Raw genomic sequence first — 25,303 nt, forward strand, 5'->3', positions numbered from 1 at the left:
TTCTTTGATTGAAAAGGCAGAATTCATCCCTTAATTTCTTTTCCTTCTTTTTAGAATCTACAAAAAATGAGACCATCACAAAATTTCTACAATTGTGTATATTTCCTCGCTGCATTTTTTCAGCGATTGATGCTGTTTACTGTGCTCGTTTTGTAGAATTGGTACATCAGCAGAAAACGCTTAATTTTTCCACACTTTTGTGTTACGATCGAGTAAGTTTTTTATCTTACAACTGCGGGTTTCGTCCTATGAGACTGTAAATAGTATTTCTTTCAAGTTTAAAAAAAATTTCTTAGCATATCTTAAGAAACTTAAGGTTTAGCAATTGGATCTTTCTATATAGTCTTATGGGTAGTATAGATTATATATTTCCTTCCTTCTAAATGTATATGTGTATGTATATGTATATGTATATGTATATGTATATGTATATGTATATGTATATGTATTGGAGAGGTTTAGTTGGAAGGACCAGTAAAACAAAATTTCCTTCCAGTTGTTGGTGTTGGTGCATTCCTCTTTTTTTAAGTGTATGCATCTTGATGTTCAAACGATTGCTCTATATTGATGTTGGATGGCTAATTCTAGTTCCTCTGGCTCTCCCTTCCCCTTGCTCTTAGGGGGACCTCTTTAAAGGGTTGCTCTCTCAATGGAGACTGACCATATCTCAAATGAAATATTTGTTTAGAAAAATGGTGGTGGTAGTAGGCACATAGCAGGCACTATATAAATGCTTATTCTCTCCCTTCCCTTACCTGTATTGAGTAAGAATATGTCTTTTAGTACTTTTCAGGCACCTGCAATTTCATTGGGGTCAATTATTTCTCACTGATGCAGAGTAGTGAAACCCCTTTTGTTATTTAGCAGGTGGCCTTTGGGAATTGATGTCACTGAAAAGTTAATCATTCTCTCACAATATGGTGATATGACTCCCAGGGTTGGTGGAAATAGTCTGGGGAACAACACTACTTTAGGCCTATACTCGAAGCCTTTTTGAATTCCGGAGGACTGGAGAGCTTGTGCTTTGCAGGCATTGCCTTCAGGAGCCTGGGGTCACCACATACCATTAATGAGGCTTAGGACTTGAGTGGAGATGTGAGAAATGTAAATGCAAAAGTGTTTTAGATTTAGATTAAAAAAATTGCTGGTTCAGTTTATTATAATACATGGTGGTAATTTTTATTTCAAAAGATGTAAGAAAAATTATGTTGAATAAAGGATTTTGGAAGAAGCAATTCTGATTTATGCTTTGTGTTTCATATTTTAATTACTTGTAGGTTTTCTCTGATATAATTTATACAGTAGCAAGCTGTACTGAAAATGAAGGTAGTCGCTATGGAAGATTTCTCTGCTGCATGTTAGAAACTGTGACTAGGTGGCATAGTGATAGAGCAATATATGAAAAGGTATGAATTTTATCTTAAACTTTACCTGTAATATGAATAGTTAAAACTGTCAATGGTCAGTTCAGTTTTGAAAATAAGTTTGAGTTTAACGTTGCATCATAGTAAAACAAAGCATAGTTCCTTTATTGGAAAAGAGTTGTATATATTTTGATTATTATCTGTAGTCAGTGGTAAGTCACCAAGTACTGAAGTACCCTTTAGGTTTTTGTATTGTGGGGTGCACAGAGCTCAGTTAGATGCAGTCCTTTCTTAATCAGTTTTATCATTGAATAAAGCTAATGAGCCTTTATGAGAAGACCATCTAGTATTTAAATATTTATTCTTCCCTTTAGGGGTATAGTTAAACAATCAAGTGCCATTTTTTGTTATTCCTTAGAAATGAATTTTGTTCCTGCCTGGTGGATATTTTTAACTGGATATCCTTTAGGTACCTCAAGCTCACCGTATTCTAAACAGAACTTATGTTTTCCCCTAAAACTGCACACCCTTCCCCCCTCCCCCAAACTTCATTATTCCTTTCGAGGGCCCCACCACCCTTTTAATCACCCAGGTTCACAGCTTTGTGTATGCCATCCTTAACTCCTCATTGTATCCATGCAGCCAGTCAGTTATCAAATCTTGTTATTTCTATCTCCATAATATTGATTGATCCCATGTCCCTTTCTCTTTCATATGGCCATCACCCTAATTTAATACCGTTGCAATAGACTCTTAGTTGTTGGCCTCCCTGCACTCCGCTGCAGTCCATCCTCCACACAATTGCCTAAGTTATTGCAGGTCTTACCTGCCATATTTCTCTCTCTCTCTCTCTCTCTCTCTCTCTCTCTCTCTCTCTCTCTCTCTCTCTCTCTCTCTCTCTCTCTCTCTCTCTCTCTCTCTCTCTCTCTCTCTCTCCTCTCCCCTCTCTCCCCCCCTTCTCTCTCTCCCCCCCCCCTTTCTCTCCCCTCCTCCCTCTCTCCCTAGTGCCTTTCCCTCAAAATGATCTCTTATCCATTTTATAAATACTTATATAAATGCAAATTCTGTTTTCCCTCACTAGTTATTAAGTTCCTTGAGGGCAGGGACTTTGACTTTTTATCTCTAGTGCCTAGCATTATGCCTAGACTTAAATGTACTTGGTGTTTAATATTTTATATTGACTCTCTCCTTAGGAATGTGGTAACTATCCAGGCTTTCTTACCATTTTACGGGCGACTGGATTTGATGGTGGAAACAAAGCTGATCAGTTAGACTATGAGAATTTTAGGCATGTTGTACACAAGTGGCATTATAAACTAACAAAGGTAAAAACCAAAGTTGTGATTTTTCAAAGGCTTAATTTTTTTTTAATATTGATTTAAATTGTCTAACACAGTTCTTAAAATCTATTGTAGGCATCAGTGCATTGCCTTGAAACGGGTGAATATACTCACATCAGGAACATTCTCATTGTGCTGACCAAAATACTTCCTTGGTATCCTAAAGTTTTGAACCTGGGCCAGGCTTTGGAACGAAGAGTGCATAAGATCTGTCAAGAAGAGAAAGAGAAGAGACCTGACCTATATGCATTGGCTATGGGGTAACACAATCTTATTATAAAGTGGTTTATGAAATTAGATAACGGAAGGATGCTGAAGACTTTGAAATGTTTTACAGTGGTGAAGTTTTATCTTCTGACTTACTTCGGGAGATTATGAGATCATGTCCCCAGAGGCTGGTGAGAGTTGTCACTTCCAGTTATCAGCTTCTGGTTTATACTGGATGGTGTGACAGTTTCAAAGTCCTATAAGATGTCTTGGCTTTGGGGGCTGAGGGAAGGAGCTAGCTTTATCACAAGGTGAATTAGCAGTGTTTTAATCTAACAGTGAAAGGAAAATCACATTTTTAGACTGAGTTTCATTGTGTTTTGAGATTTTTTTTTTTATTTCAGAGGAGGAGTACAGAGAGACTTGTTTAGGTCTCTCTCCAAAGGCTTTCAGCAATTTTGGAGTTGAGGGTGGGGAGGGAGAAAACCTTTATATTTCAAAAGGTGAAATGTAGCTTGCTTTTTGTTATTTTACAGAATGAGACCCAATTTTTTTTTTGTGCCTTGATTTTTGTTTGTGTATTTAACACTTTGTGCGAATTTCAGCTATTCTGGGCAGTTGAAAAGTAGAAAGCCATACATGATACCTGAAAATGAATTCCACCACAAAGATCCTCCCCCAAGGAATGCTGTTGCTGCCACTGTACAAAATGGGCCCGGTGGTGTTGGCCTATCTACGTCACTCACAATAAATGCAGCTAAATTGGAAGAAAGCACTACTGAGGAGACTGGTATGCCATTTCTGTAGAAAATTTTAAGTAACCCCAAATTAGGTTAAAAATTTGGTTCAACAAACTAATATATTGACATAAATCCTGGTGGATTTGTGGTGGTGTTTTGTGACAACTTTGTAGCAGAGAGTGTCTTAGCATCATGATAAATTATTAGGTTGTTGCTGCTTTGTAGCCATTACTCTGTAACCATTTTACTGGAAAAATATTGTTTAATGCTGCCTCCTGAAGGCGTAGGAGCTTTTCATATAAAGTCTGTTTTTCTTATTTCAGATAAAGTGAAGGAGAAATCTCAGGGTGCTGTGAAAGTTGCTAATAAAGCTGCCAGTGCAACACCTAAAGCGACTACAAGTAATGGAAACAATGCTTCTAATAGGTAGTAGCTCTAATTATGCTCTGTAATATTAATTCATGAATTTGTATTTAGTCAATATGGAATTATTGATGGAAGGGATAATCAAAAAACTTTATATATTTTGTTTTGAAATATAGTATGTAGCTTTTACTTGGGCATAGTGATTATCACACCAAGTCAGATCTTTGGTTTATTCATGCATGTTATTTCTTAATGGTTTGTGAAGAAGTGTGGTTGTTACCATAAAAGGCACCTTCCTTTAAAGTTATGTTTGTATGTCAAGCATAACCTCCAATTAATAACCTCTGTTGTAAACTTGTCATTTATGAATTTCTTAAGCCTAATTTTGATGAGGTTTGACAGTGTGGTGCAGTAGAAGGAACATTGGCTTTGGAGTCAGAAGACCTGATTTCAAATCTTCTCTCTAATGCATACTTAGCTGTATGACTTTATGCAAATCGCCTAACCTCCCTGGGGCCTGAGTATGATCCTCTGTCAAATTAGGAGGTCAGATTACATGGCCTTCCCTTCTAGGTCTAGATTTATCAGATTCACTTTATTAATTTTCACACACTTTATTTGTTCAGTCTTCTGTTTATTTAGATTATATAGATAGATGAGACATCGTGACCTAGAGGATAGCAGGCTTACCTTGGAGTCACCAAGGTCTGGTTCAAATTTTGTACCTCACATGAAGTAGAAATTAGATGGGGTTGGGGCAGTGGTGGGACATTGAGAATGAGTAACCTGCAGTTTTTCGTATTGCCTGAATTGTAACATTACATAGAGATGTTTGTTTTTTAATCGTCAGAATTAATTTTTAACTCTTTTATGTCCTAATCTCTCTGAAGCAAAGTTACTAAAGAAAATGACAAAGAGAAAAGTGGGAAAGAAAAAGACAGAGAAAAAAAAGAAAAGACTCCAGCTGTCACTCCAGAGGCCAAGGCACTTGGTAAAGATGGTAAAGAAAAACCAAAGGAAGAGCGGGCAAACAAAGATGATAAAGCAAAAGAGATCAAGGAAAAAACACCGAAGTCTGACAAGGAGAAGGAAAAATTCAAGAAAGATGAAAAATCTTCTAAAGATGAAAAATTCAAGACACTTGTTACCAACACTGAATCAAAGTCAGCTGTAGAAAAGGAAAGAGACAAGGAACCACCCAGAGAGAAAGATGTAGCGAAGGAAACGAAATCCAAGGAAAATATTAAAGGAGGAGAAAAGATGCCAGTTGCTGGGTCCTTGAAGTCACCTGTTCCCCGATCAGAAACATCAGAGTCTGAAAGGGGTAAGTTCAACTTTATTAATGTTGGCATCCTGTCATTTTACTACATTCTTTCTGTGAACCTGTGCCCAGTGATATAATAATTACAAGCTTTAATAAAGAAGTGAGTACTTAATGACCTAAAACACATTCATTTAAAAAATATAATTGGAAAAAGTATTAAATAGAAATACTCTTTTTTTTTCCTAACCATAATTTTTTTTGGTTGTTGTTTTCTCCTTTCTTTCTAATAGAACAAAAACGCCGCAAACTTGATACCCACTCTTCTCCATCACATTCCTCAACAGTAAAGGTTAGTATAGCCTGAGGAAGGCAGCGTCCATGTTAGGCTCACCTGTTTGGAATACCAGTGTCCCGACTTCCTTCAAGTCTTGTGCCTTCACTGGAGCCACTGGAGGTTTTGTATTGCATTACAAAATGCATTCCTTGTCTGTATTGGTGGACTTTTTTCTGTTGCATATTTTTCTTACTAAAACTTCAAGGACCTAGCACTAAATTTGTAAATAGTGTTTGCAAAATGCAAAAATGCAAGAGAAATTTTACCCAGAAGTGCCTTATTGTTTTAAGCAGTCCTTTTTTTTTTTGGAGTGCAATGGTAGCTACAAGCAAATGAGTCTTGGCAACAGAATGGAGCCTATTTTTTTCTGCATTCATATTGAAGAATATATAGTACTGAAGACTTCCTGGATGATACGGGATAAACAAGATACCTCTGAATTCATCAGGCTTCTTGATGAGCATCATACCGATGTGTGCCTTTCTAAGAAGGAATCTTGAAAGGAGTTCCATTTTAAAGTCTCCTTGGTGATCAGTTCTCCTGTAGTTGTATATATTCAGTGAGCATGCAGCTTCTGTTGTGTCTTCCCTTGGAGGTTTGTTTATACCCATTGGGTTCCCAACGTGTTGAACCCAGCGTTACGATAAAAGCAGATGTGGCATCCAGTCCTACCACCCAGCAAAGAGAAACCTCAGGCATTCAACTGCAGCACAAAATCGTGGGTGTAGCCTTCTTGAAGACTCAGGGTAGCCATTCCTTGCTCCATGTTTAATTTTAATTCTAAATCATCTAAGTTCATGGAATCTTTGAATTTGCAGTACGTTGAACCTTTAAAACTGTAAGTTACTAATTCTTCATCAAGAGCACTGTGGTGGAATACCGTGATTGCTATTTTTTTTTTCTGTGGGAGGCATAAGGTTCACTCTTTTTATGAACTTTGGAAAAAAGCGTGATTATTTTTTTTTATATCCCCCAAGTATAAACTGCTAAGTATTCTTGATAGGATGAAAAAAATTATGAATAGTAAATATTGTTACCTTTTAAGTGGATTTTAAAAGGACACGTGGAATAAGAGTTCTTCCACAGTAACCTCCATTGTTTTTTAAGCTTTTAGTGGAAAAAAATGGATGTGATATTTTCCCCACACTCTTAAGCCTCTAAATGTGCTTATATTTTAAGTGGGGGTAGGAAAAAAAGATTGGCATATATTATTAAATTATTGGGAGAAAGTGGGAGGAATTTTCACTTGTCAAATTGGGCATGAAAAATTTTATCTTTTGATATCTCACATAGTTTTTTTCTGTTTTTTTGTTTTTTCTTTTTTTCTTTTTGTTTTTTCTCTTTTTTTTTCCTTTTTTTTGTTTTTGTTTTTTTCTTTTTTGTTTTTATATTGATATTCACGTGATAACATCACTAGATTTATTCCCAGAAAAGGAGTAGCTGGTTTGTTTCAAGGTTACAACCATACTTCCAAGTTTCTCGGGATTCTGAGAACTATTCCAGCTCACCTGTCATCTCCATTCATTTTCTACAGGACAACCTCAGCGAGCTCAAGGAGTCATCAGCAAAGGTTTGAGTCTTTTAAATCCTCTTACTCTTATCAATTAATGTTTTAATCAGTTGGGTACTATCTCCATTTATGTATGTTGTAGTCTGTCCATACTTTTTCATCCATAAATCCTCCATAAAGGCTACACAACCTGCTGGCCTAGATGACTGAGTATACCGAAGAGTTCTTTATTTCTGTGTTTAATAGACACTCTATTTCCCATATATATCATTGAGAGGGAAGGAAAGAAAATAAGCATTTAAGTGTCTGATATGTGCCAGATACTGGGCTAAGCGCTTTGCAAATATTATGTCATTTGATTCTTACAACAACCCTGTGAGGTAGGTGCTATTATTATCCTCATTTTACAAGTGAGAAAACTAAGGCAGACAGAGGTGATTGAATACTTGGACTACCAATGTCTTAGTTATACATTTTGTATGTCAGGATCAATGTGAAAACACACCCCCTCGTGTAAAATTAGATTAAGCTTTAATATATTTTAATATACTATAATAACATAATAAGTTTTAATATAATAAACTTGCCACTAAAATGTGTTACTATTTTGTAGCAAGCCATTCAATATGCCATCATTTTTGAATTGGCACACTCCAGACTGGCAGTGTTCTGATTGACTCTTAAAACACAGGTATTCCAGAGAATGAAACACTTGCAGGAAACAACCAGTCTCCTCATTTTGTAAAGATATGGTTGACAGTCTCTTACTTTTCTGAATAGCAGTATGGGAAGGCCAAGGGATTTGATTAATAAAAACATTTTTCCAGAAATGACTCTCAGCCCAGGTGTATTTAAATACCACCGTTAACTCCTTGGTATTGCTCTTGTGCATTCTTTAATACTCTGTAACTGAAAGTGAAATGATTTGATCCTTGCATATCTTCTTCCAGGGCATGTTTTAGTACTGTAGTTTGGCAAGCTTTTTCATGCATAAATGTTCAGCTTAAGGTCTAATAAGGGTGCTTTCTCTTACTAGTGGACCATTAGGAAAGACTTTCCACTCCTCTTTTGAAAGAGGGCCAGTTGTCCACATTGGACCTAACACCGGCTGCTTTTGGATTTGTAGCTGTAAAATAAAATAAATGGCTGTGTTGATACTGGGCAGATAAAGCACCTCGCTTAGCGTAGGTATGTCATAAAATCATCTAAGAATGGTATGATATTCAAGAGAAGTTTTTTATCCTTGGGAGACTATTTGAAAGAATTTAATGCATCTTCAGAGAAGTACAAATGTTATGTCAATCCAGAAAAATATTTTTTATTATTACTTCAATAGTATTGTGGATACTTTAAAAGCTATTTGTGAGATTAAGTAAAAATAGGTTTATATCTTGTAGATTATATACATCTATATGTTCTATCAGATACTTTCCCAGAAAGGTTTAAGAGGTGACATTGGTGACTTTGAGAGAGAACTTTACTTCTAAAGTAATGAAGTTAATTTTAAATGGTTTTTTACTAAAAGACTGATGATGATATATCACATTTGTATACTGCTTTATATTTTTTCAAAGAAATTTCACTTATTAATCTCATTTCATCCTCACAGTGCCCCTCTGGGAATGGGTAGGGCAAGTACTGTTTATTCAGTTGACAGATGAAGAAACAGAGACACAGATATTTGCTAAGTGTCATATCAAAATTAATGGCAGAACCAACTCCTAAGGGTTTTTTCTTCTTTTTTTGGTAGAAGAGTGGCATAGAAAACTAGACTTTTCAGAAGTCGTAGCTTTGCTCTTTAGCTGTGTGACCTTGAGCAAATTGCTTATGTTCCCATGAATTTAAATATTCTTATCTGCAAATTGGTTTGAAAAGATGTGGCACTGGATTTGGGCTAAGTGATTGTTAGTATCCTTTCCAATTAACATTCTGTGATTCTATGAAGAAGTATAGTTTTGTTTTTGTTTTTTCTTTTTTTGCTAGGCAATGGGGTTAAGTGACTTGCCTAGGGTCACACAGCTAGTAAGTGTCAAGTGTTTGAGGCTGGATTTGAACTCAGGTCCTCCTGACTCCACGGCCGGTCCTCTATCCATTGCGTCACCTAGCTGCCCCGAAGTAGAGTTGTTTTTTTTTTTAAAAGGATCCTTATTTACTGAGTTTCCTTTTCCCCTTCTTTCCCCTTTCTCTAATCCTTCTCTCCCTCTTCTCTCTTTAGCTCATAAGTTTTTATCTAGGTTATGGAAGCACCTCTCATATTCAGTTGAACAAATAATTGTTTTCTTATCTAGAATCAGTATTTCATCATGTGTATTTTCAAAACTGTGCCTGAACTTTATGTTTTTCAGAACTAAAAATTTGGTTTCAACTATAATCTCAAAGGTGCTGTAATGAATATTATAATATTTTTAAAAGTTATAACTTAAGAAATTTTAAAGAATTATATGTTACCTAAAATGTTTTCCAACAAATGCTTTTAAAAATACTTTAATAAAATTTTAGTAATCCCCAAAATAGGTAACTTTAGTCCTATTGGGTGGGTTTAACTTCTGAATTTCAGGGTTTAGAAAGTCTATTCTCCTGTCCTTTTTTAGTGCTACCTTATGAATCTTACTCTTCTCCTATTCTAGTTTTTGATCTTTCTGTTTAACTCTGCTCTTTCCACACACACACACACACACACACACACACACACACACACACAGAGTCAATTCTCATCATTTGCTGATAATTAAGCTCTATAAAGTTGTGGTGAATGCTGAATTGTGAATACTGAACTATTGCTCCTAGAGGATACAGAGTGTTTCTGGCAAGTCTCATTTACTTTAACACTTTCCAGATAGGTCTCACATACAGATTGGCGAATTTCTTCTTCCTTTTTCTGGATATAACAGATTGCTGATTTTTTTTTAAAATTCAACTCATGGCCAACAGCACCTTAGGCCTTAATGAAACTTATCTAACTTGTCTATTTTTATGTAAGGCACATTACAGCCTTTTTGTGTTTAGGAACACTAGACAACACTGTGCTTGGGAACCAATTTAAACAGGAAAATCACCAACAAAAAGCACAAAAATCGTAAAAATGAACTAGGAAAAGACACTTGTTTATAGTATGAGTGCTGAAACAAGAAGGCAAAGCATTGTTCTACCTCAGCTGGGAACATTTGCATTGGGGGACTCAAATTTTTCACTGCTCTGCGAATGTCTGAGGATGACCATGAAAGTGCAATGAGTGTTGGTTTTCTGATTAAAAATTTTATCAAGTCAGCAAATTCACAAATATGGAATCTGCAAATAATGAGTATTGAGTGTGTGTGTATATGTACATATATACATACATGCATATATACATATATGTTCCCTCTAAGCAGCTTACCTTTAGTGTTACCTGTATTTAATATTTTCATTTATAAACCATCATATGAAATAATGATCATATGGTTGAATTTTTTTCGGGAAGAAGGCAGAAACTATGTGTATTTACCTTTTTGAGTAAAGCTACCTCAAGGTAGAAAATGTAGCTTAGTCTCAGTTTCATGATTATAAGTACCTAGTACAGTTCCACACATATAGCAGGTGTTAAATAAATATTTTGTTGAATGAATCAGTTTCCCTTCCTATTCTCCCATTTATACAAATAGATTCCAGTATTGATCAGTAATATTTATCTTGTTGATTCCAGTGGTGACACTTGATGACAGGAGTCTCTGAAAGTATGCTTGGCAACCCAGCCAAACTGAAATTCAGGAGGGCAATAATCCATGCCTAAAGGGTTGGTACTGTTTTTAATTGTGTCAATCTTCCTAAAATTGGAAGCTACAATCTAACCCAAGTTTAAGCATATGAGATGAGTCCAATTTTGCATCCTTCATCCTAAGGCCCAGAGCAAGAAAGTCATGTTTTCAAAAACAAACTTGGAAAAAAAATTCCATCTAACATGATTACACTTAGATCTTGATCACACCAGGTTTTTTGTTTTTGTTTTTAAGGCAAACTCCCCCTCACCCTCCCTACCTCCATTCACTTTGTATTAGAGAATTTCTCTGGGGAGACATCATTATAAATTAGGAATTCTCTATCAGTATTGCTGTTGGTAACAGTAACTAGACCACTTGACCCATTATATTAGCTAGGTGCAACAGTTGTTAGAACACTGGGCCGGGGCGACCTCAATTCAAATTTGGCTTTAGACATCATTAGTTGTGGTACCCTGGGCAACTCACTTAACTTCTGTTTGCCTTTGTTTCCTTATCTGTAAAATAACTAATAGCACCTAATTCTCAGGGCTGTGGTGAAGATCAAATGAGATAATATTTGTAAAGCACTTAGCACAGTGCTTTAGCATAGTAGGCACTTAATAAATGCTTGTTTCCTTCTTTCTTATCACTTTCTTTATAACTAATTCTGAAGATGATAATGTTCACTACTGGAAAATGCTAACGAGTAGTTTCAAAGCATATGTCTCATCCCTTTTTGTTTTCCCCTTTTCTTTATCCTTAATATTTTTTATCTATTTTGGTAAACAACTTTTAAAAATGGAAGTTCTTTATTATTTTGGCACAGTGTTTTAAAAGTATAAGTGTACTTAATATATTTTACCATTACTTATATGTTGTTTGAGCTAACTAGTAGGTAAGGATTCTTTTTGGTCCTAAGATGTCAAAAAGCTTCTTCGTATGGATCTCAGTTCATTGATGTAGGTATGCTCTTTAACAATATAAATTGCAACCCACCAATGCCTTTTCCTTAAGGAAAAAAAAAGCATTGATATTCACTATCCTTCCCTACAATATCTTGTGAAAGAAAAACGTGTAAGCAAAGCCAACTGATATATAGTAACCTTGTTGGACAGCATGTATGATATATTTTGCTTCTGATCCCTCACCTCTTTATTGAGAAGGGGGTGGGGTGGTGGTATATTTTATCATCTTTTCCTTAGGACTGATATGAGTCATTACAACTTAATTAAAACTTAGTCTTTAGTGTGATATTTTTGTATTATTGTAGTTACTGTATTGTTCTGCTTATTTCAGTATCAGTTTATATGTCTTTATTTCTCTGAATTTCTTGTAATTGCCATTGCTTATAGTGTGACAGTATGAAAGTATTTGATTCTCTCCACATACCATGATTTATTGAGACATTTCCTAGTTTATGGACCCTATGGTAGGAACAGTATTCCAGCCCTTCTCTTTCCTGCAAGTTAGGTTAGTTTTTCCTTAAAAGACATTGAGGGGGCAGTTAGGTAGTGCAGTAGATAGAACACCGGCCCTGGAGTCAGGAGGACCTGAGTTCACATCTGGCCTCAGACACTTGACACTTACTAGCTGTGTGACTCTGGGCAAGTCACTTAACCCCATTGCCTAGCCAAAAAAAAAAAAAGACCTTGAGACTTTCCTTAAGACTTGATTGGTTCAACAAAGTAAAAGCACAGACTATTGATGTTACCTCCTCATTGTCCTAAACAGAGGTTTCAGACATGTGGCCCATGTGGCTGAAACACCCTCGAGTGTGGCCTGAACCAGATTAAAATGTAACTGGGGAATATTTAGTGAAATAGAAATATAATGAAACATAGATAACATTATATTTTAAAACTTATTCATTATGCAGCTTGCAAGGATCTTTATGTATGGTTTAGTGGCTTCCGTTTCTATTTTGAGTTTAGTACCACTTGTCTTTGAGTACAAGAGAGTCCCAAGAAGCTCCAGGGCACTCTTGATAGTTGGCTGGTAGATTACAAATCAGGTAAGGGAAACAACTCAGGATGTCCTCAGTGCCTGTTTTTGTTTGAATATCCTTCTGCTCTGGCTAAGTTAAATCTTTTTGATAATTTTGTTAACTTTGTTGAATGTCCTTTAAGTGTCTCATTTGGTTCTAGTATTAAACCTAAACTACCATAACACCAGGTGGCACAGTGGATAGAGTGCCGGGCCTGGAGTCAGGAAGACTCATCTTCCTGAGTTCAAATGTGGCCTCAGACACTTCCTAGCTGTGTGACCCTGGGCAAGTCACTTAACTCTGTTTGACTCAGTTTCTCATCTGTAAAATTAGTTGGAGAAGGAAATGGCAAACCTACTCCATTACCTTTGAAAAGAAACCCCCAAAATGGGGTCACGGAGAGTCTGAAATGACTGGACGACAACAACCAAAATACTGGCCTGAGTCAGGCCCAGCCCAGAACAGGCATACCTACTCTTTCTATATTTTTGTGGCCACGAAACGTGCCGTGTGTGTGTGTGTGTGTCTGTCTGTCTGTCTGTCTGTGTGTAGATAGATAGATGTCTTTTCTTCCCCCCAGTCTCTTAACCAGCTTTGACCCTCCAGGAGGTATCTTTCTTCCAATGAAATCACTGGGTCAAAGGATCTCATAGGTTTATTGATTTTTGCCAGAGTTCCATATTGTTTGTTAGAATGATTGGATTTAATCACAGCTCTACCAACAATGTAATACTGTGCTTCTCATCTCATAGTTCCTCCAGCATTGTCTTTTTGTCATTCATCTACTTTTCTAGGTGTGAGGTAAAGCCTAATAATTTTTAAAATTTCTCTTATTTAAGTCATGTTTTCATATTATTTTTGATTAAACTCAATAGGTATTTATTAATTTTCTTTTTAAATTCAGTTTTCATTTTATTTTTAATTCCAAATTCTCTCCTTCTCTTCCTTCTCCCCCATCCATTGTAAGGGCAAGAAAAACAAAAGAGATATCCATATACTTTTTTATATAGTCAATATAGATATAGTCAAACAAAACAAACTCCTGCCGTAGCCATGTTCTCTGCCCCCCCCCCAAAAAAAGAAAAATGTTTCTATTAGCTCTCTATCTGAAGATAGATAGCATGTTTCATTGTGAATAACAGGTACTTATTAATGGTCACTGTGCTAAGTACTGGAGATACAAAGGCAAAAATCAGTACTTAATCACAAGGAGCCCACTGTTTAGTGGAAGAGAACTTTTAATTATGATTATCATTTTTCTTTTGAAAAATGATAAAGTCTACAGTGTACAAAGTACTATAGTAGGGATAGAAAAGCAAAACAGTCCTTCCCCAGGGAATTTACATTCTGGAGTGGTTGCCAGAGTTTAGACCAGTGCCTGGCACATAGTAAGCACTTAATAAGTGCCTGTGACTGACTGACTTTAATGTTTTCTGGGTGTTACTGCAGCAGTCAGGTTGTTCATCTGTTATCCCTTCCTCATAATACATAACTGGCCCAGCTTCTTTTCTAGTCGTGTTTCTTAAATCTTTTTTGCATTCTTTGCTTATAATCAGTAAACAAGTATTTATTAAATGCCTATTAATTCTTTCATTGAACTCACATTCTAATGGCAGAGATAAAAAGGAAGGTACATATAAAAATGTATACAGCATAAAATTTAAGGTTAATAAATAATAAACTATGTACCCATAAAATAGCTAATACAAGGTAGTTTGGGAAGGAGGACCCTAGCATTTGGAATCTAGAAAGACTTGTAGAGGTTGGAGCTTGAGCTGCATCTTGATGGAAGATGAGGATTATATGAGACAAAGGTATGGGGGGGGGGAGTTTATGGGAGAACCGTTGCAAAGTCACAGAAATGGGAGATGGAGTGTCATGTATGAGGTACAGGGAAAAGGCCAGTTTGGCTGGATCTTGGAATATGTGAGTAGTAGTAATATCCAATGTGGCTGGAAGGTTGGGGCTTAGATTGTCTTACAACTTCAAAAGCTAATCAGAAGAGGTTTTATTTATTTTAGACGCAACTACTGAAGTTTGTTGCATTAGGGAGTCTCACGTGGTCAGATATGTGCTTAAGGAAAATCACTTTGGCAGCAGTGTGGGATGGACTAGCGTGGTAAGACCCTTTAGGCAGGGGAGAACAATTGCAATAATCTAAGTGAGAGGCTTGAACTAAGGTGGTAGTTGTGTGAGTGCAAAGAAGAGGTTGAATATGTGAAAGATGTTGTAAAGGTAGAAAGGACAAGAATTGCATATGTGGAGTAAGGAGACTGAGGAGTCCAGTATAATGCCAAGATTATGAACCCAAGACACTGAAAAGATGGTGGTATCTTTGACAGAAATGTGCAAGTTGGGAAGAGGGAATTGTTTGGGGGAAAGGTAATAAATTCAGTTTTAGACACATTGAGCATCAGGTATCAGTTTGAAATATCCATTAGGTATTTGATGGTAAGAAAGACTGGAGCTGGATATATACATTTGAGTATCATCTGAATATAGACAGCTAAACCCATGGGTGGGGAAAAGTTAGAACGGAGGTCCTTAAGGTTTTTTGCATCAGGTTGTATTTGGCAGTCTGGTGAGCCTTATAGACATTAGTGAAAATAAAGATTTTTTTTTCTCCCCAGCATCTCTGTCCTAACCCTTAGGGGAATCCATTTAAGCCAGGATAAGAGTCTCTAGTATAGAGAGAAAAGGGCTTAGGACAGCACCTAATATGTTGCATCTACCATGTTATTACATTGTCTTTTGGATTATCTATAGTTTCAATTAGTTGTTTGAATTGCTATTTTGGTTAAATATTCCTTAACTTCTCTTTTGGATAAGAGTAATAGGTCACTTTAGGGAATGCTGTAGATCAGAATTACAGAATTTCATGAGGTCTTTGTTAGTGGACATTTAGTCTGATCCAAGTCTTGATAGTTCATGTGAATTTCAGCAAATAATCTTTTTTTCTTTTAAAAACTGTTTTATTTTGAATTACAAATTCTTTCTCTTTCCCCTCTCCCACGCATTGAGAAAGCAAGAAAAACAAAACCCATTACTTATATTTGTAGTCATGAAAAATAAATTCCCGCAGTAGTCATGTTGCCCCTCCCCACCCAAGAAACAAGAAAATATGCTTAAATCTGCACTCTTGAGTCTTTCACTTTTCTATCTAGAGGCAGATAGAATATTTCATCACAAGTCCTTTGAAATTGTGGTTCATTGTATTGATCAGAGTTCTTAAGTCTTTCAAAAATTCCTTGTCTTTATGATGTTGTTATTGTTCTTCTTGTTCTGTTCTTCATTTTGTATTAGTTCATAGAAATCTTCCCAAGATTTTCTGAAACCATCCTCTTCATAATTTCTTACTGCACAGTAGTATTCCATCACATTCACATACCATAACCTGTTCAGTCTTTCTTTAATTGATGGACAGCCCCTCAGTTTCCAGTTCTTTGCCACTACAAAAAGAACTGCTATAAAAGTTTTTGTACAGGGGCAGCTAGGTGGTGTAGTGGATGGAATACTGGCCCTGAAGTCAGGAGGACCTGAGTTTGAATCTGGACTCAGACCAATCACTTCACACTTACTAGCTGTGTGACCCTGGGCAAGTCACTTAACCCCAACTGCCTTAAAAAACAAAAGGTTTTGTACATGTGGGTCCTTTCCCTCTTTGTTTAATCTCTTTGGGGTATGTACCTAGGAGAGGAATTGCTGGGTCAAAGAGTATGTGCAGAGTTTAATATCGGCTAACCATCTTAACAAAGCTGCTCAGCTATGTGAGAATGATGGAGAAATGTCAGATGGGATAATAAATGATTGTTAGATGGATTTATTTGTAACTGGTTAACAATGATATCAGTCTGTAAGAGAAGCCTGTAGTGCTACATCTTGGATTTCCATCCTTCTTGTCCTGTTAAACATTTTTATTAGTGAGTTGGATAAAGATGGATAATGTAAACAAAAATAATGCAAAAAAAAACCCCAACAGCTGAACTTAGTTTAATTGCAGTGACTGTTCCATCTTGGTCCTGGAGCACAGATGATAAAATAAATTTCTGTGGTATATTGTTACTCCAGTCTCTTTGTCAAGTCAGGTTTGCTTAAGTATTTCCTTTTGTTACAAAGGGTAGTTTGGTGATGGGTGTGTGTGTGTGTGTGTGTGTGTGTGTGTGTGTGTGTGTGTGTGTGTGTGTGTGTGTGTGTGTGTAACTGATGTTAAAAGAAAAAAATAAAACAAATTGTTTTTTAAAAAGCTACAGATAGTTTTTTGCATGCTATGTCAAGGCTTGGTAAGAGAACTAATATAATATAGAACAAAATCCAGATCCATAAAAATTTTAATGGGTTGGAACAATGGGTTAAATCTAAATGAAACAATAGAAAATATTGTAAAGTTTTGTACTTACGTTAAAAATAATTACCTTCACAAGAATAAGATGGGAGAAGATAGGCTTAACAGCCGTCCATGGTAAAAATGACTTGTATTTTTGTTCAGTACAGGCTTACGACTCTGATGGCTGACAAAAGTCATATGTGATCTTAGGATGTGTTAATTTATAGTGCCTGGAATAAGGAAGTGTACTTAGATCACGTCTAGAGTATTATTTCCAGTTCCGAATACCACATTTCAAAAGGGTCATTGACAACCTGGAATAAGTCCAGAGGAGGTTTATGGGGGGTTCAAAACTGCCATGTTAGGAAGAGTTGAAAGAACTAGGGGTGTTCATAGTACAGAAAAGAAGACTTGGAGATAACATAAATATATGTTTCTAAATATTTTAAGTGTTAAGAAGAGATAAGACTTATTTATTCTGGATAACTCCAGAGAGCAATTTGAGTTGAAATCCTACCAGGGGATGGAACTCATACCTATGCTTTTTTTTTTTTTTTTTGCTCAGTATAAAGACCTTATCATAATAGAACTCTACAAAATGAAATGGCCTGTCTCTAGAGGTAGTGAATCCTATATTACTGCAAGTGTTGGAGCAGAGGATCGATGACTACTCTTCAAGAATGTTAGAGAGGAGAATACATTTCTTTCTGATGTTAAAGTGTATCATTTAATGAATCTTTGAATTTTTAAACTGATGATTTTTAGATAAAATGATATGCTATCGTTTAGGTGTTTCCCAGAAATTTAAAAAATATATTGCTAAATTACAACAAAAGTGTATAAAGTCAGGTCCTATTTATTCATGGTTAAGCTTATGTAGGAAGCATTTTGGGTCTGCATTTTTTTATTCCTTAGTACATTTGGAAGAGGGAAAAAGGCAGGAGGAAACAGTGAATTGTCATTTTCAGTATTTGAGTTTTCTCCATACTGAACTAATGGGTGATTTTCTGGGTTTCTTAAAGCAAGAAGAACATCTTTTGCAGCCATTTTTATGTTTGTTCTGGAGATCTAACAGCTTTGTGTGGTAAAGGCCAAAAGTCCATGTCCTGCCTCCCCCCCCCCCCCCCCCCCGTGGGGGCATTTCATGCAGGAAGAGGTTTAGTTGTCACTTGTAATCATTTAAAAGATTCTGATCAGTGGCAGTGAGTATCTTAATGTTGATTTTTTTTTTAACTGTTGTCTTAAATTGGGTCTTACCGAAGTCAACATATAGTCATCTTGATAGTAAACACTACCAAAAAATTTCTGGTATGGGAATTTAATGACTATCTTTAGTTGTAAAATATGTAGGTTAAATAATTAGTTTACATGAAAACTTATCAAATATCAAGAATTGAAGACTTTTGGGTAAATTATGCCAAGGGTTTCAGTTACTCTTAAGTAATCTACAGACCTAGCTAATTTAATTTGGCTCTAAATCCAGCTGTCTTCCATTACCAAAAAAAAAAAAATAATTTTTTTTTTCAAAATAGTGGAAACTTCTAATCTTTAGCAATATTTCTTCAATTTCACAGCACTACATTAATCACACTACTCCAATACTGTCCAAGAGTAAGGAGAGAGAAATGGAAAAGAAAGATTTGGACAAGTTAAGGGAAAGATCCAGAGAGAGAGAGAAGAAAGAGGACAAGGACAGGAAAGAGCGGAAAAGGGTTAGTGACCTTTTAAAAAAACCTATTTTGAAAAACATACATATAACTAGAGTTTAAAAATAATTGCTTTATCTCTAGCCATTGTATTGTGTTAAAATACACTTCAGAACTTTTAATCTTTTATAACAAGGAACTTCAGTATAGTAACTTGATTTTGGCTTTAATAATTAAAAAAGCCAATTCCAAGTAAGTGAAAACATTAGAACTGTTATAGAGTGCTAGTTATTATTGATAGTTTGTAACAAGTTTTATATGCTTACACCGTAATTCATCTTTGCTTTAGGATCATTCAAACAATGACCGTGAAGCACCCCAGGACTCCACCAAGAGGCGTAAAGAGGAAAATGGAACAAGTAGGTAGATTTTTCAAATTCATTTGTAAGCATCCCCAGACTGAATAGAAAGGGGCTTTCATCATTTTCTTTGCAATTTTAGCTGGTGCTTCAAAACATAGTAAAAGTGAAAGTCCATCAGATTCTCCTCGTTCAAATGAGAAGGAAAAAAACAAATCTAAGTCTTCAGGCAAAGAAAAAGGCAACGATGCCATTAAAATGGACAAAATGGAGAAAAGCTCTTCTGGTAGCAAAAAGGTAAATTAAAAACAAAAGAACAGTAAATTTCAAGCTTAGAAATAAGTCCCAGGATGACTTTAGGGAATTTAAAAAAAAGTTTGCTACTCAAAATAGTCCTTTTTAATTATTTGTTAAAAATGTTGAGTGTCTTAAAGGAAGCAGCATTATATTTTTTTGAGTTAATTTAACCATTACTGTGTCTGAGATTGCCAGGAAAGTTAGTCTGTAAGGAGGTAGTTCCTGAGATTCTTTTTTTGGTTTTGTATCCCTATTCTCTTTTCACTCAGTTGTAACCTTTCCTTGTAATTCTTTCATCATATGATATACTTTGCATTTTTTAGTGTCTTCTCCAGAATATCAGATCATATTTGTATGTATTAGGTTACTGACATTTACCGTATCCCTTGAGTTATTCAGTCTTCAATAATTATCATTTAAAATAAATTTTGTTAACATCTAACTTGTTAACTCTAACATTTATGTTGGAGATCTTTGTTTATTTACAGTAAAGAATATAATGCACTTCAAAATTCAGTAGAGAATGGAGGTCATTCTCTTACACAGTGCCGTATAATTACATGTGCCCATTTTAGCAAGATTTACGTAAAGGATTTGTGGTTTCTGAACAACCTGTGATTTCATCTATAGATCTATGGGTTAGTAAATAATTCTCAGGGAATTGCCCAAGGCAAACAGAATTTAACTGACTTGCCTAGGGTTATACAGTCTAAATATCAGAGGTGAGGTTTTAAACAACTATGTTTAATTTCCGTCCTCTATACCTGAGATGTCAGACATGTGGCCTGCCGTTACTCTTGAGTGCAGCCTGAACCAGACAAAAATCTTAATTGGGAAATATTTAACAAGATAACTAAAAATATGGTAAAACATAGATACTATTACATTTTAAAACCAAGTCAGCCTACAGGCATCCTTATATCTAATTTAGTGCTTCCCATTTCTGTTTGAATTTGTCACCAGTGCTCTAGGTCATGCTGCCTACCTGAGATTATATAGTAAATCTCATCTGTCGTAAAAATAGTTGGGTGAATGTTTTTTGCAGTTGTGTATTTTTTTCCCATTGTTCTACTTATCAGTTCTGCTAACTTTAGGTGAAAGTTTATTAATTAAAGTTAAGCTGCCTTTCAAGTGTCAAAGAGCTTTTAAGTAGCTTTGAGAGAAAATATTCTATAACTGATATCAGTGTGGCTTATGGGGTGACTTCATCTTTGTCCTTTACCATAACTTATTCTAACACTCCTTATAGGACTCTCGTCATGATAAGGAAAAAACAGAGAAAAAAGAGAAACGGGACAGTACAGGAGGAAAGGAGGAGAAGAAGCAATATCCTGTATGTGTTTAATGATATTGTCACTTAATCTAACAGAAAGCACTAATGTTGTTATAGTTTTTCAGAAATTGATTTCACTTTTAGGTATGTGCTGCCAATACAAAAAATACCTCCTTCCAGCCATGTTTACAAATATATCAGCTTGGATGCTTGGGGCATAACAAAACCTGGGAAGTTGTGTGGCCCCTGTAGTCTATTCTGTGCAGTCAAGAGAAGTGGAGATTCATTGAGGGTGTTCACTGTTTTAGGACAGTGTTGTCACTACCACTTGGATGATAATAGTTGGCATTTATATAGTACGTTAAGGTTTGCAAAGTTCTTGCTATCTTGTTTGATCCTCACAAAAGCCCTGGGAGGTTGCTGCTGTTATTATCTTCATTTTACAGATGAGGAAACTGAGGCTAGGAGAGGTTGTGACTTGTCCAGGGTCACCATGGCTAGTGTTTTGAAGGCAGGATTTGAACTCAGGTCTTTTTGACTTCAAGTCCAGCACTCTATCCACTGTGCCACCTAGCTGCCTGGGAAGAAAGGGAAGAAGAGAAAACCCTGGGTGGTAGGGGCAATTGAAGGGAAGATTTGTAGAATACAGGCAGAGTGGAGCTGGTTGTAGGTTGGGACTTCCTGAGTAGTCAAATGTGCTTGTTGGTGAGACAGGTCACTTTTTTCCAAAACTTGTTTTCCTTAATGATAAATCTACTCATAAGTCTTCAGACAAGCACAGATAATGAAGACTTTCAATCAAGGTGAGAGTTTTCTGTCCTCCTTTCCCTTTCAAAATGGAAACATAAAATCATTTCAGTGAAGATTTTTGTCCTGAAAAATAGACCTTATTTAAAATTTCAATTTAAGTACCACTGATTCTTTTGAGTATAAATTTGAAACAAGATTTGACTTAGTTTTAATACTGGTTTTTTCAGATTGGGTTTAGTCTCTCAGCTACATCCCATAGTTTTTTTAAAAAAAATCTTAACTTCAGCCAGTCCTGCTTTTTTACCATCTCTGGATATATGCATTCCATCAGAAGCTTAGTTTTCTTTGACTGAAAGGAGATTTTGTACATCTAATAGTTCTTACCACTTCTCATGGATTATCAGTCCTATCACAGGTCCAACATTTAATTATTTTTGTGAGTATAATTTTAGCTCCCCTACTAGAACTTAAGTCCTTTAGGATAGGGACTGTACAGAACTTTATATGTAGTAGAAGCTTTTTTAAGTAAATATTTGGTAATAAGACTTTCAAAATTAAATATATGGTTGATTTGGGTTCTAGAATTTAAAGCACTGCTTTAGTAGGTTATGAAGACAGTACAGTAATGCCTTAAGTTTTCCATCATTGTTGGGGAAATGAAATGTTTCATGTTAACTGATGTGTTCTCTTTAAGTTTAAAATCGCTTTTCCGTCGTGTTTGAGTTTTCCATGGCACTGCTGCAATTTTCTGTATTTGATCTTTATTTTAGAGGAATTGGCTCATCCTAATGGCTCTTTCTAGCAGTCCTTGGGAAGTTTTTTTTGTCACCAAATAAATGAGAACACCCCCCAGGGTTGGTTGTGGGTCCTTGCTCTTCTTTCAAAAGTAGAAATAGAAGAACTCATTTCTTTGTGACCTGTAGTCAACTCCCAAACCTGTCTCTAATAATTTCTAGTCTTGTGTATCTATCCAGGGGATATTCAGTTGCCTCTTAGAATTATCACAAAATCTGAGAGTTGAAAGAGACCTCATTGGCCATCTAGTTCAAAACATACACAAAAGAAAGTACCTGATACATGGTCATCCAGCCTCATCTTGAAAAGGAAGGAAGGAAGGGGAACCCACCACCTCTCCAGGCAACTCATTCCACTTTTGGACAGCTCTGCATGTTAGGAAGTTTGTCTTGATAACAGTCTTTAATTTACTACTTTGTAACTTCACTTATTACTTCTGGTCCTGCACTATGGGGCCTAATGGAACAAGTCTAATATGTTTGCCAAATAATAGCTCTACATATGCTTGAAGACAGTTAACGTGTCCCCCAGAGTCTTTCCTTCTCCAGGCTAAGGATCCCCGATTGTTTCAACTGATTGTCATATGACAGACTCAAGATCCATCACCATCCTGGTTGCCCTCCCCTGGACACTATTTTATCTGTGTCCCTATACCGTGGTACCCAGAACTGAACACAATACTCCAGATAAGGTCTGACATGGGCAGAAAAGTTAGTAAGTGGTCACACTCTTAATGCAGCCCAAGATGAAATTAGCTTTTTTTAGCTTCTGCATCACATTGCTTGCTTAAATTGAGCTTGTACCTTTTCAGAGTATCTGCTTTCTAACCATGCCTCCCTGGTCTTAGACTTTGGGAGTTGATTTTTTTTGTATCCAAGTACAAGACACTTAGCCCAATTGATTCATCCCAATGTCCTAACCTTTCAGGATCCTTTTAGATCTTGCCAGCATCCACTTTGTTATGCCTAACATAGCCAAGGTGAAACCTCTTTTATCTTTCTACTTAAATCCTCTACCCTTTCATTTTTCTTTCCACATCCTTGCTTATGAAATATAAAACTCTCTTGCTCTGTTTTGTCTACTATCCCCTCATCTATCACTGCTTAAGCCTTGGTCTAGGTTCTTATTGTAAGCTCCTTGAGTGCCAGAATTTCATTCATTTCTATCTTGTCACATGATTAAGTATTTACTTGCTGCCTATTATGTGCCCAGTGCTGTGTCCAAAATGCAGTACAAATATTGATATGAACTAGATGTTGTACAAAAAGCACAAACAGGAATTATCAGTTTTATGCAAATGAAATAGGTAAATTCAGGTTTAACAAAATTTTGTGTTTAATGATTAAACTCAAGTTAAAAACTTGAGTAGAATTGAGTTAATGTTTTTTTCTAAACCAGTTTTCATAATTCTGAGACTGCTTATTTGAAGCACTATTAAAAATGATATACTTGGGAAAAGTAAAAACTTTTTTTCCTCTTACATATTTATTTTGTTGGTGTTCAAACCTGAATCTGACAGCTGTCTAGGAAGTTTACTTAGGTTTTGTTACTTTGGACTTCTTATTTTGTCTCCATCTTTCTTTGAAAAAAAAAACAATGAAATGGTGACCTCTTATTTTTGTCTACTTTGTTCTTAGTTCTCTTTTAGCCATTTCTTAATCATGTAAAATGAGTTCTTTTTTATTGGGCTTGTTCTGTTTACTTTTGGCAAGTCTATTGTGTCCCTTTGGGATATTTTATCTGAGAATATTGTAGGTTTTAAAAAATTTATAATTTGGCTACACTGTTGTTCTTATGTTGTTATGATACACCTCGGCATTGTAAATGGCTCTAATGGCTTTTTAACACTGAAATAAAAGAAAAAAAATTGTCAAGACTGTGATTCCCATCTCCCCCACAAACCAACTTAGTGTAATTTCTTTGTTTCTTTCAGGTGAAATGGAAAGATTGTCATCTTTGACCAGAAATGTCTTTTCCTAAGTAGATGGCACAGAAATTTGTGAACAGAGAGGACCCATCTACATCTCCTTAAGTTATTCAGTTTTCTGCTTTATTTTCCCCATGCTGAAAAACCTAAAAATTGTTGAGTTGTGCATTTCTGTATTTTAACTTGTTGCTTAGGTTCTTACACATTTATTTTCAGTACATGGCTGAAAGTGTTACTTATTCCCTGTTTTTTTTTTTTTTAGCACAATGTGCTGCAAACAAACAGTTGCCATGGAGCAAATGAGGAGGTTACATGTGTACTAGAATTTCAGTTTAGATTGTCTAAATACTGCCTGGGTTTAGTCATTCTGTCAATTTTCAATGCTTTCTTTTTATTGTTGGAAACAAAATAAACAGCTGTTTAACCATTTTGAAGTTACCTCATTGAAAACTCCGTTTTTATTTATTATTATCTGGCCTGTTTTTAATATCAATGATTAAAAAAACAAGTTGGTAGCACGGTGTCATTGCAGTCCTTAGGAATTTTATTTGTGTTTATTATGTGTACAACATTAAGACTTGTTTTTAAAAAGAAAAAGTAGTTTAACTGTCACTTGCCCCATAACCTTTTCCTTTGTCCATAATGTTTTTAGATAAATTGGGAAAAAAAAGAGTTCCTCAAAAAACCAAAATTAAGCTTCATTCAGTTCTACAGCTACAGGAGCTTTTTAATCACTAAACTAGTCGGAAAAGTTTCATAATGACATAAAAATTTTTTTTTTAATCTACTGAATTCTACCAGTGTAACCTTTTTTTCTAAATAAACAATAGTTTTCTCAATGAGTTGTAAATCATTGTGTGTATTGTTGCTTTCTCAGTAAAAGGTGGGTCCGGGGACATCCATCCGTGTGCACGCACGCGCACACACGTGTATCTTTTTAGCCTCATTGCTGAAAGGTCATTTTCTCATTTGACAGACTCTGGAAATCAGAGTAATTTGAAAGCGTTTGTTAATCTGTATCATAGGTGGTGTATTTGTTCGTATATTTCTTGGGGCCTGAGCTGTATTTCTGTCAAAAAGTGTTGA

At 35.8% G+C, this 25,303-nt stretch overlaps 1 protein-coding gene across 7 annotated transcripts in view; it reads left to right on the forward strand.

Annotated features, from left to right (window-relative positions):
* THOC2 (THO complex subunit 2) overlaps window positions 1-25,056 on the forward strand; it is a 95,625-nt gene extending 70,569 nt beyond the window's left edge. The window contains exons 25-39 of one of the 7 annotated variants that reach the window (XM_078147902.1): window positions 55-212; window positions 1,278-1,406; window positions 2,558-2,689; window positions 2,780-2,964; window positions 3,517-3,701; window positions 3,975-4,077; window positions 4,908-5,341; window positions 5,572-5,630; window positions 7,033-7,185; window positions 18,745-18,882; window positions 19,166-19,235; window positions 19,318-19,472; window positions 20,722-20,805; window positions 21,510-21,548; window positions 24,224-25,056. In XM_078147902.1, the coding sequence (XP_078004028.1) occupies window positions 55-212; window positions 1,278-1,406; window positions 2,558-2,689; window positions 2,780-2,964; window positions 3,517-3,701; window positions 3,975-4,077; window positions 4,908-5,341; window positions 5,572-5,630; window positions 7,033-7,185; window positions 18,745-18,882; window positions 19,166-19,235; window positions 19,318-19,472; window positions 20,722-20,805; window positions 21,510-21,530 (2,006 nt within the window). In that variant the 3' untranslated portion in view covers window positions 21,531-21,548; window positions 24,224-25,056. Of the gene's footprint in view, window positions 1-54; window positions 213-1,277; window positions 1,407-2,557; window positions 2,690-2,779; window positions 2,965-3,516; window positions 3,702-3,974; window positions 4,078-4,907; window positions 5,342-5,571; window positions 6,433-7,032; window positions 7,186-18,744; window positions 18,883-19,165; window positions 19,236-19,317; window positions 19,473-20,721; window positions 20,806-21,509; window positions 21,549-24,223 lie in introns of those variants that run through there. The other 6 variants (XM_020976358.2, XM_020976360.2, XR_013483652.1 and 3 more) reach the window with 6 other exon arrangements.
* The last annotated feature ends 247 nt before the right edge of the window (window positions 25,057-25,303 follow it).

This window comes from Phascolarctos cinereus, unplaced genomic scaffold, assembly GCF_003287225.1.
Source record: "Phascolarctos cinereus isolate Bilbo 61053 unplaced genomic scaffold, phaCin_HiC Scaffold_8;HRSCAF=390, whole genome shotgun sequence".
Classification (NCBI taxonomy): Eukaryota; Metazoa; Chordata; class Mammalia; order Diprotodontia; family Phascolarctidae; genus Phascolarctos; species Phascolarctos cinereus.